Source organism: Trichoplusia ni, chromosome 28 (genome assembly GCF_003590095.1).
Source record: "Trichoplusia ni isolate ovarian cell line Hi5 chromosome 28, tn1, whole genome shotgun sequence".
NCBI lineage: Eukaryota > Metazoa > Arthropoda > Insecta > Lepidoptera > Noctuidae > Trichoplusia > Trichoplusia ni.
In genome coordinates, this window is record NC_039505.1 from 1,548,687 (window position 1) to 1,561,083 (window position 12,397).

Here is a 12,397-nt window from a genome sequence, read left to right on the forward strand (position 1 = left end):
TATTCTGACAATTTGCTTTTAATATGTGAGTAATAACTAATTATGTACGATTACGTTTTCTCCTCGGGAAGCATAATTCATATAAGAAATCACCAACATATTTTATTTAATATAATCTTAATACAAATTTTATATATTTTTTAGTTATTTAGTTATTTTTTATATTAGGAAACTTTCCGATAACGTCCATTAGAATTATGGCGGTTAGATAGAAAAAATAAGAAAAAAGTCGTGATAAGCATGGCATTAATAACTCATTTTACCTAAAAGTGTCACTTAGTTACTTTTCGCTCTACGAGGACGATATACATACATACATATCTATGTTTTTACTCATCACACATTTTCAATGCTCATCGTTTATTATTTTTATTTTAGAATATTAAAAAAATGGATGGTGCACAGGCTTCCACGTCACAATGTGTGTCAACACGTGAAGGTACATCGAGAAAAGGTGGTCGCCTTTTATTTAGAGGAGGGTATGAATATAACTGGAAAAGGCAGAACAAAGACAGCACAGAACTTTGGCGTTGTGCAAAGAAAAATACTTGCAGTGCTTCTATAAAAACAAAAAGGGACCCTCTTATAGTTTTACATGAAACATCACATAACCATGAACCGAAAAACTTAGAAACAAGGGAAATAAAACAACAGATGGAAAAGTGTACAAATACAGTTCAACACGATGTAAGCATTCCAATTCCTCAAATATTTAGTGAGCACATGGAAATACTTAAACAAAAAGGAATACATAATTTGCCGAAGTTTGAAAATGTAAGTAAACATCTGTATCAGAAACGAAACAACTCCATTGGAGCCAGAAGACTTTGCTTTAGTAAAGCAGCAGAGCTTATTATACCAGAAAAATATTTATTTTTGCTGTTTGCTGATTATCAAGACAGAGATAAACGTATATTAATATTTGGACATAAGGATTTTATTGGCCATTTGAGGCAGTCAAGACGATTTTTCTTTGATGGAACGTTTAAGATCTGCCCGAAGGCATTTTATCAACTTTTTACCATTCATGCTGACATCGGAAGCACAGAAGAATTTGTCAATGTGATTCCTATTTTGTATGCGTTACTGCCTGATAAGAAGCTCGACACATATCAGATATTATTTGAAATAATAAAAAGTCAGGTACCTGAATGGGAACCAACTTATGCCACTATGGATTTTGAAGTAGCCATTATAGTAGCATTACAGAATATTTTTCCTGACGTTAAAATAACAGGGTGTAATTTTCACTTTAACCAGTGCTTGTGGCGTAGAGCAAAGACTTTAAATTTAGATAAGACACAAACAGGGAAGGCTCATATAAAGTTGTGTGCAGCATTATCACACATTCCTAAACATTTCGTCGAAGATGGATGGCTTTACATTATGGCAGAAAGTCCAAGCAGTGAAAATTTTACGAAATTCAATGATTATTTTGTTAATACGTGGCTAGAAGACAAGGTGCTTTCGAATATTTGGTGTACGTATAATGAATATCACAAAACGAACAACATTGTAGAGTCATGGAACCATAAAATTAAAAAAATCATAAAAGTCAAACCAAACATTGGACAACTTCTGCAAGGATTAAATAAGGATGTCCAATTTTATTCGGAACAGTTGAGACAACCCGGTGGAATCAAAATTTCAAAAAGGAAACCGGATACTTTAGTAAGAAATTGGAAAATACAAACTACAGTGCAGGAACTATTGAATGGGCAGATAAGTATAGGACATTGTTTAGAAAAACTAAAATTCTAAGGCATAAAAAACAATAACGTCCCTATACTAACAATATCTCTGGTTTAACTCATAGTTTTATGCTGATTTATTTGATTCAATAAGACTGATTTGTACGTATTATAAGATTTTTTATTGTTCAAAAGTTAATTATTTATATTTTCACTTTTTATTTGAAATAAGGCTATATTATCCAAATGTTTTTATTGTTTAATCGTTATGTTTTATGCTTAGTTAATTTGTTTTTTTAAATAAGACTGATTTTAAAATTAATAAATAAGTAAATAATGTTTTGTAAACATTTTATAAATAATTATATTCCTATACAATATCGCTAGCCATTGAACACAGAGTTTGGTATGTTAATTAATTTGATTAAAGCATATATTGTAAGATTTTTTATAGTTTAAAAGTTAATTGTTTCTATTTTTACTTTTTTTTAAAAATAAGGCTGATTTTTCGAATGTTGTTATTGTTTGATTATTATTATTTTTGTAAGACTGATTTTACCTGATCTTGATTGTTTTTTTTTAAGAAGTTAATATAAATCTAGAACAAATCTAAAATCTTTTATTTTAACGTTTTATCTTTTGATCCCGAATGTACATGACATATTTTATGACACTGATTTTTTTTATCACCGGTCCATTGCAACGTAGAGGTTTTTTGTTTACGGTCGAATGGCCCGCGGGCCATTCACTTTGGGCCGTTCAGACTAAATACCCGTATTTTTATTCTTTAAAAATAGAAAAAGTGCTTTTATCGTATTAAAAAGTAAATAAGAGTGTAAAAATATGAACTTAGCATCGTCTGAAGTAATAGGACATTGAAATCCAACTAGTGAAGTGAAGAAATATCAAAAATAAAAAACAGTGTTAACATTAACGGCCAAAATTCAAATGTTCATCACAAAAATTGCTGGAGAAAGTGAATAAGTGAAATTATTTCCTGTGACTTTGAAAAATAAGTAGAAAAAATTGCTATTTCATCCTGAAAAGGTAAGACACACAGAATAATACCTAAGTGGATAAATACTGAAAAGCAATAAAAAGTTCCAATCACTTACATCTTTAACAGCTCCATCTAGCGATCAATAGCGAAACCACTATCGATTGGTTTTACCTCATCTACTTATTGAGTTTACGACGCCATTACATACTAGAGGGCGCTTTTACTAGTATCTCAAAATGTCATCTACGGTTGTATGTGCAGGATGTAAACAAACACCACCAGATATGGAAACGCTTGTCTGTTTCTACTGTCATGATAAATATGATCTACAGTGTTCGAACGTAACAATTGATCTCTTTAAGAGCATGACGTCAGAACACAGAAAAACATGGCAATGCCAGGCATGCTGCTGCAAAGCTCCAAAAACCGGTAATACAGACACCCCGCTAAAAATTCAAGACTATAAAAATAGTAATTTCTCAAATTCTCCCCAAGAAAATACCAACAATAACAACATCACCATTAGAAAGAAGACCACAATGTTTAAAAACGACAGCTCTATAATAGATGACTCATGCTTACTCGGTGATACCATTCACCAAGAAGATTCAGACACCAACTCCAATGTGAACACGGGTATATCATCAACCATCTCACTAGAAAATTTGAGCGAAACTATAATACAACGTCTTAAAGAAAACAATAAATTCATAATATCCGAACTGAAAAATACAATTGAGGCTGAAATAAACAAAGCAATCACCCAGTTAAAAACAGGATATTGATGGAAAAACTGATTTCTTATATAAACAAAACGATGAAAAGTCTAAACAACTTGAAGAAATTAACAAAAAAATTCAAAAGCTTAAGGATGAAAATGAAACCCTGAAATATGAAATAAAAAATATGAAATTTCGACCGCCAACTATAGAAGCTAAGGAAACTGAAAACGAAAACAAGAAAATAGTAATATACGGCTTCTCTGAATTCTACAACGAGTCTGACATCGAAGTACACAACAGATTGATTGAAATGTTTTACGAAGTACTCCATGTAGACCTAAGCGGATACATAGAAGAAACAAAACGTATTGGAAGACATAACACGAAAAACAGACCCTTAATTGTTGAGCTTCTGAGCAAGAAAATGACAAGATACATTGTCGAAAATAGCCGCTACTTTCAAGGAACTAACATCCATGTCTCAGAATTTTTAAATGAAAATGCCCGGATGGAAAGAAAATTAATGCGCGAAGAAATGCTAAAAGCACGAAGAAACGGACAATATGCAGTAATAAGAAACAACAAATTAATAATAGATGGGAAACGGATCTTAACAAATGAAACGACCACCAGAGAGACAGACATGACATACCGTAAAAACAACACCTACAACGAACAAAACAGCAACATAGAGAAAACCCCTACTAAACAGTATAATAAACTAAATAACAACAAAACCCCTACTAAACAGTATAATAAACTAAATAACAACGAATTTAACAAGAATAATACCTTTCGTAACCACAGAACAACATTTTAAAATCCTATACCAAAACATACAAAGCATCTATAATAAACAACATCTGCTTGAAGCCCTCATCAACGAAAAAACAATGTATAATGCGATATGCCTAAGTGAAACTTGGCTATCACCCGAAAAATTAAGTCTTCTTCAGTTCAGTGGGTACCACATGACGGCATCCTACTGTCGCCGTACTCGAGGTGGCGGCGGCGTCTGCATCTTATTACAAAACCATATCGAATTCAAAGAAATTTGTGATATTAGTAATATGTCTGTTGAGTATTGTATAGAGCTATGTGCAATAGAATTACTTAAGGAAAATGTGCTTATAGTTACTATTTATTGGAATAGAAGAGAGGAGGAAGTATTTACAAGTACATTAAAACAAATGATGCTTTATATAAATAATAAATATTTAAAATATAACGTGATATTAGGAGGAGATCTAAATATAAATATCTTAGACAACTGCTTGAAAACTAAATTATTCTTAGATCTAATGCTAGAACATAAATTGGATGGGATGGTGGGTAGACACAGTGAGACACACATATATTTTTTTGCTCCTATTTATTATTCTTTATTAATCTTATTCTAGAATATTTTAATGTTTTGATCGGCCCAGTTGCTTTATAGACCCCCCTTTACTCACTAATAACTGTTTTCAAGTCATTTACGCTACTCTTTAACTTTCACCTTTGACACCGCACTTCATCACCATGGATGCTAAACTAGCACTGAACCTGGAAGAGTTGGAATCCCTCTTCACTACAAAGATGGCTGCTTATGAAGCAAAGTTGGCATCCGCTACCGCTGGCTCCTCCTCCTCTGCTGCTTCAACACCAGTTGCAAGTCTAACCTCACTCTCGCAAGAATTTAGTGACTTCAAAAGCTTTGTTATGCAAGCTCTTTCAAAGTTCAAAACTCAATTGGAGTTACTTTCAAAAGGTTTTGACAGGCATGAAACTATTATGCGGCGCAAGGTGCTTTTAATCCATGGAGTCCCTGAAGCTAAAGATGAGAAGGTCCCTGATGTTGTCTCTCAAGTATTCCATGACAGCTTGAAGTTGAACGAGCTCTCCAGGGAGAACATCCATGTGTGCCACCGGTTAGGATCAGGCAAGCGTTCCAGGCCAATACTTGTCAGGTTTTTCACCACCGAGCATCGCCAACTTGTTTGGGATGCCAAGAAATCACTTAAAGGTACCGGTTACACTATATCTGAATTCTTGACTCGTATGCGACACCAAACCTTCGTTGCCGCACGCAAACATTTTGGAATGTCTAATTGCTGGTCGAGTGAGGGCAAGATATTAATCATCACTCCTGACAAGTCTCGTCACAAATTAGAAAGCATGGATGAACTTCAAAAACTTCTTTCTAAATATCCCCTGAGCAACGATGTCCTTGCGCAGCCGGCAGTTCCAACTTCGCCTCAGCCTGCTCCATTGTCTTCCGAGCCCGCTACACCCGTCAACAAGCTCCAAAGAAGGTTAAAGCGTCGCAATTAAGTAGTTTTATAATCATGCATGTTTATCTATAGTATCCGTTCTGACTTTGCTGCTTTGCACCTCTTTTTACTGCTGCATCATAGCTTACTCTTATATAACTTTTTGTTTCAACCACCGTCTTGCACTTATTTTATTTCCTTTCGTTGATACCTTCATTTTTATTACATTATTATTATAAATTAGTCGGTAACCTATTCAATATTGTTATTGACATATCCGTCGCTGAGAACTGACAGCTGTCAGCTGCCAACTGTCAAACGCAATAATGCGTTCTGTTCATTACGTTTCGTTTCATCATTAGTCTAGGTGCATCGCAGTGAAGTCTTATTTTACTTATAATTATTTTTTCTTTTTTTCCGTATTTTGTATTTTTCTTGAGAGTTGGGGAGGTTGTCTTTTAAGCAACCCATCGAGCCACTTATTGTATATTTTAACTTATTTTAAATTTTAATTTTATACATTTGTATTAAATTTATATATCTTAATTTTACATGGATGTTGTAGAAAATTTTAACGATAGCTTCTTCTCATGTTCCACATCCGATAGTTTTGCTAGCGCAGACAGTCACGATGCATCAATCCCACGTTCGCTGCATGAAAACCTTTCTCATCTTTTTTCTAATTACCCCAAAAATCTCCATATCGCCCACATCAACGCTCAGAGTGTTCCTGCTCACTACTCCGATCTTCTGGCATCCTTTAGTAGCGTCCATCTTGACATCCTTCTCGTTTCTGAATCGTTCCTTAAGCCCTCCCTTCCTTCGACCCACTTTGCGCTTCCCGGTTTTGTGTTGATTCGCAACGATAGAACTGGGAAAGGCGGGGGTGGAGTTGCTATCTATCTCCGAGCCGATTTATCCTACAAGATTATTTGTACATCTCCTTCCCTTTACTCCGAATCGGCTGAATACCTTTTCCTTGAGGTCCTGGTCAATCACTCCAAAATTTTAATCGCTGTTTTTTATAGTCCCAATTGCCACATTAACTATTTTGATGATCTGGAAATGCAGCTCTCTAACCTTTGTCCCCTGTATCATCACGTCATCATAATGGGTGACTTCAATACATGTTTATTGAAGAATGACTCCCGTGCGAGAAGACTGCAAGGCCTACTATCGTCTATCAATCTTCATATTCTCCCTCTTTCTGCCACTCACTTTGCCCCGAATTCATCTCCTTCCTTGCTTGATCTCATGTTTGTATCGTCTCCATCTAATGTTTCTGACCATGGCCAACTTCCTGCATGTTTTTCCTACCACAACCTTCTCTTCCTTTCATATCGTATTCGTACCCCTAAACTCAAACCTCAACTCTTGAGGTTGCGTAGCTTTAAGAGTATGAACTTGGAGGCATTGCGCCATGATGCCAATCTTATTGACTGGAGCCCTGTGGCAGATATCTGTGACATTGACGACAAAGTTAACCTATTCACATCTCTCTTACTTGATTTATTCGACCGACATGCTCCAGTTCGTTTAGTGAAAGTTCGTCGTGAACCAGCTCCTTGGATCACACCCACCATTCTGGATGCCATGGCTCGGAGGGACAGAGCAAAGCGCAAATTTGAACGCAGGCCTACTGTTGACAACCTTGTCCACTACAAAACTGCACGCAACCACTGTAACCATCTATGCCAGTCCGCCAGGAGAAAGCACTTTCACGATAACCTCGTCGATCGTGGCTCCAGCGACGTCTGGAAATTTCTGCGGTCAGTTGGAATCGGCAGGCCTAGCCTGAGTGCCGATAAAGAAATTGACCTTACTGCCTTAAATCACCATTTTTCTCTTCCCCCTATTACTCTTGACATTTCTACTAAATCTTCCACTCTACTCGAGCTTACTTGTCTACCGGCTCCTCGCTGTCCTCATTTCTATTTTTCTCCTGTTACTGAAGATGACGTCAGAAAATCTGTTTTAGCCATTTCATCCTCTGCGGTGGGTAACGACAACCTGTGCTCTCGTATGGTATTCCCCATTCTCCCACAATTACTCCCCATTCTTACACATTTATTCAACTATTCTCTCTCATCCAATTCCTTTCCCTCTGCGTGGAAACGCGCTCATGTTATTCCTCTCCCGAAATCCTCGAATCCCACCTCTTTCTCCCAATACCGACCTATTTCAATACTTCCTTTTCTCTCCAAAGTACTTGAGCACATAGTCCATCGTCAAGTCTCTGATTTTCTGACGTCTTTCAGTCTTATTTCTCCTTTCCAATCCGGTTTCCGTCCTGGCCACAGTACCGTCACAGCTCTCCTTAATGTCACGGATGATATCCGCTGGGCTATGGAAAATAAATCTCTCACTATCCTTGTACTTCTCGACTTCAGCTCTGCTTTCAATTCTGTGGATTTTGATATCCTCCTAGGTGTTCTGCAGGCTCTTAATTTCTCCTTCTCTTCCTTGACCTGGTTTGATTCTTACCTCCGGGGTCGCTCTCAGCGGGTCCGCCTTGATGAGACCTACTCTGACTGGTGCGATCTTGTTGCGGGCGTACCTCAAGGAGGCGTCCTTTCTCCTCTTCTTTTCTCAATCTTTATTAACTCCATTTCCAAATTCATATCCTCAAACTTTCACCTATATGCTGATGACCTGCAGGTTTATTGTCATTTTTCTTTGCCCGATGCTAACTCAGCTATAGATGCTATGAATCGTGACTTAGCGAGCATCGGCAATTGGGCTAAATCTTATGGTCTACAAGTAAACCCTGCAAAGTCAAAGGCAATGATTATTGGCAGTAGGCACTATCGTAACGCTCTTGATCTGTCCTCTCTAAGGCCTCTGTGTCTTGATGGTGAGATGATCCCCTACTCGGAGACGGCTAAAAACCTGGGGGTGTTAATGGATTCACACCTCTCATGGCGTGATCAGGTAAGCGAGGTTAGTCGCAAGGTCCACTTTTCCTTACACTCTCTTCGATGCTTACAAACTTTTCTTCCCCACAAGACTAAAATTCTATTAGCCCAATCCCTTATCCAACCCATTATTGACTATGCCGATGCTTGTTACTTGGATGCCACCGAGGAGCTGCTTAATAAGCTTGAGTACTTGCAAAATTTGTGTATCCGCTTTATTTTTGGGCTAAAAAAATACGATCACATCTCGCAGTTTCGCAAAGAACTCAAGTGGCTCCCGATTCGCCTTCGCAGGAACACTCGTATCCTATGTCTCCTATACAATGTTCTTCACAACCCACTATATCCTTCCTATTTGCGTGACCGCTTCTCCTATATCCGCCCTCCCGACGCCCTTTGCAGATCACACCTTAAATCCCATCTCAAAATTCAACCCCACTCCACCGACTTCTATTCCTTCTCCTTCTCTGTTCATGCAGCGCGACTGTGGAATGCCCTACCGCCTAGCATTCGTGGCTCCCAATCTGTCAGCCTATTCAAACGTCGTGTCAAAGAACACTATCTCGCCTCAGTAAGATAGTCTTATTTCCTCATCCATGTAACTTTATATATATATATATATGTATATATCCATGTATATATTTGATATAAATTGTACTTCTTTTTTTCCTATATATTTTTTTTTTTTTTTACACACTGTGTCTATGTTTCCTTTTTTCTTATCTCCTGTCGCAGGTCTGCTGGCAGAAATTTCTTAAGAAATAAGCAGTACCTTTGTACCTATTGTATTTTCATTTTTATACTTGTTTTATTCCTACAATGTTGTGTGTACATAAATAAATAAATAAATAAATAAAAAATAAATTCATGCAACACATCAAAGTCCCCACACGTATCTCACAAACTACATCAACATGTTTAGATTTAATTTTCACAAATTTTAATAATAAAAACGCTTACACTACCGTTAAAGAACTAGGTTTCTCCGACCACTGTGCGACTATCTTTCACATGAAACTACTTAGCGACAGCGAGAAAAAAACTAACTGGTTCACAAATAAACGATTATTTAACTCCCAAAATACAAAAAACTTTAAAACAGAATTAATGAAACAAAACTGGAATGAAATAATTCAACCAAAACAAAGTTTAGAAGAAAGCTATAACGCGTTCAATAAAATATTAAATAAAATCCTAAACGAGTGCATTCCGCTGAAACAAACAAAAATAAAAGCGACATATGAAAAGTACTGGCTAACTAAAGGTATTAGAATGTCTTGCAAAAATAAACGACTACTCAAAATTCTTACCATTAAAATAAACAACCCAATATTTTTGAAATATTATAAAAAATACGAAAAAACTTTAAAACAATCTATAAAAACAGCAAAAAAACTACAATTTATTAACAAAATAAAAAAATCAACAAATAAAGTCAAAACAATGTGGAGTATAATAAACGAAAGAACAAATAAATCAATACAAAGCGAAAAAACTAACATAAAACTACATAAAGATAATAAGGTGATGACGGAACCTAAGCAAATAGCAAATATATTTAATGACTTCTTTGCTTCTATTGGAGAAAAAACCTCTCTAGCAAAAGGAGCCCCTGTAGTATATCCGACTGAAAACACCATGTTTCTCAGTTCTGTCGATCCCTACGAAGTAAACAGAATAATAAAAAATCTACGAAATAAGAGGAGCTATGGAGTCGATGAACTTCCGCCATTTTTACTAAAGCAATGTGCAGATGAGCTTACCCTACCATTTTACAAGCTAATTAACCAGTCGTTTGAAGAAGGAATTTTTCCTAACCAACTAAAACACGCTTTGATTAAACCAATACATAAGAAAAAATCCAAAACCGACCCAAATAACTACCGCCCTATAGCACTGTTACCAACTGCTTCTAAAATCTTTGAGAAGGCTATGTGTGACCGCGTATACTCCTTTTGCGAGAAATACAACTTACTCGACGAATGCCAAAACGGTTTCCGTAGAGGCAGGTCTACAACGTTAGCAGTCTACAAATATGTACAAGAGGCTCTAACTATCGTCAACAATAAAAACTATGCAGTGGGTATATTGCTCGACATGACCAAAGCCTACGATAAGGTGAAATTTAACATGTTATTAGACAAGCTACATGGCATAGGAATACGAGGAAAAGCTCATAAATGGTTTGCCTCATATCTAAAGGATAGGACACAACTCGTAGAAATAGAATACTTCGACCACAACACACACTTAATAACTAAAGTGAGATCTGTACCTCTACCATGAGTTGCCATCGAAAACGTCAATGACGTTACTACAGTCGATAGCGTATAAACGCGGTTCGAATAGTTTACAGTCGGACTCATACCATGAGTTTAAAAAACCTTGACGCGCTCGCTATCGAGAGCTCGATTGTTATTGTAGTATTCGTGTTGTCATATTTGTCATGTTGTCGAACGTGCCTAACTTCACGCCTAATGTAGTTGTTTCTTTCTAACGTTGCTTAAAAGACAGAGTAAGATATATATTCCCGAAAAAACTTCAAATCTACATTAATAATTTCATGCAGGACTACGGTAAACTCGATCGAAACCTTATATGAATAACAAAACATAAAAAAATATTGATTTTGAGTCGACAACATGTATCCGCTGATTTCGGATTATGGAGAATTTCGTTAAATTCCGATGGCAAAAAACAAACGGCTCAAGTCGCCATCTTTGCCGTTGAAGTTTCGCAAAGTGTTTATTTTTTTAAATTATGCGGTTGATGTAGATATACGAACTCTTTTGATATCACAAATAGATAGACACTTTTCTTCTTGCTCTTTTGAGTTTTAGTAATTTTTCATTATTAAATTGAAAGCGGTGTCGTGGGTACCTAGGAATGGTTATGTGGCGCAACTTTGGGGAGTACCTATGTCTTGCGATTGATCGCGATAGTTTTGTTGAATTGTTTCATATACTGTGCATCTATTGAAACTAATATTATAAATGCGAAAATTTCTCTGTCTGTCTGTCTCGCTTTCACGCCAATCCTACTGAACCGATTGTATTGAATTTGACAGATAGCCTGATGGAAACGGGGACCACCGAACGCTATAAACTTAAGTCCACGTGGACGGAGTCCTGGGCTACAGCTAGTGTTTTAATAATCCTAATAATTTTAAACTTCATAGAGCATAAAATATTCAGTATATTTTAATATAATGTAATATTACTCAATGAACTATTGGTTGGGGTGGAGCCCACTGTGAAGGCTACTTATTTCCAGAATTTCCTTAATAATGAATTTATGTATGTTTCAAAAAGTTCTTAAAAAGTGAAAGCGTTTATTTAATGTAAATTAACTTTTAACTAGTGCTACTTGATTTTAAATACTTTCTTGCCGACATGATTCTCACAAGAAATACTCAAAACTAAACAATTACTATAAACCGAATACCGTTTCACACCTTGTTTAGCAAGTGAGTTACTTAACTACAATCGTAATGGTATTTGTCGATACCATCTGTCAAATTTGTGACTCATGGTACCGTTTTCTTAGAGAAACCACCGCAAAACGTTACGCGCTCGCTACTCGCTGTCGAAGACGTTTTGAATGTTTCGATAGGTTTTATTTGTCAACTCATACTACCGATTTCAGTTTGTCAAGTGACCGCTAGGGGCGCTGTACATTTTGTCATAGATATTTTTTACGCAGACGCTAGCGAGCCCGGTCGCTCAAAACTCATGGTAGAGGTACTGAAAGCAAACCAGTTAAGGCGTCTATTCCCCAAGGAAGTGTGATAGGTTGTCTTTTGTTCCTTATCTATATT

General features: G+C 36.4%; 1 protein-coding gene across 1 annotated transcript; it reads left to right on the top strand.

Annotated features, from left to right (window-relative positions):
* Positions 1–4,934: 4,934 nt before the first annotated feature.
* On the top strand, positions 4,935–5,726 carry LOC113506011. Its single transcript, XM_026888871.1, has one exon. The coding sequence runs from the start codon at positions 4,935–4,937 to the stop codon at positions 5,724–5,726; it is 792 nt and encodes a 263-aa protein (XP_026744672.1).
* The last annotated feature ends 6,671 nt before the right edge of the window (positions 5,727–12,397 follow it).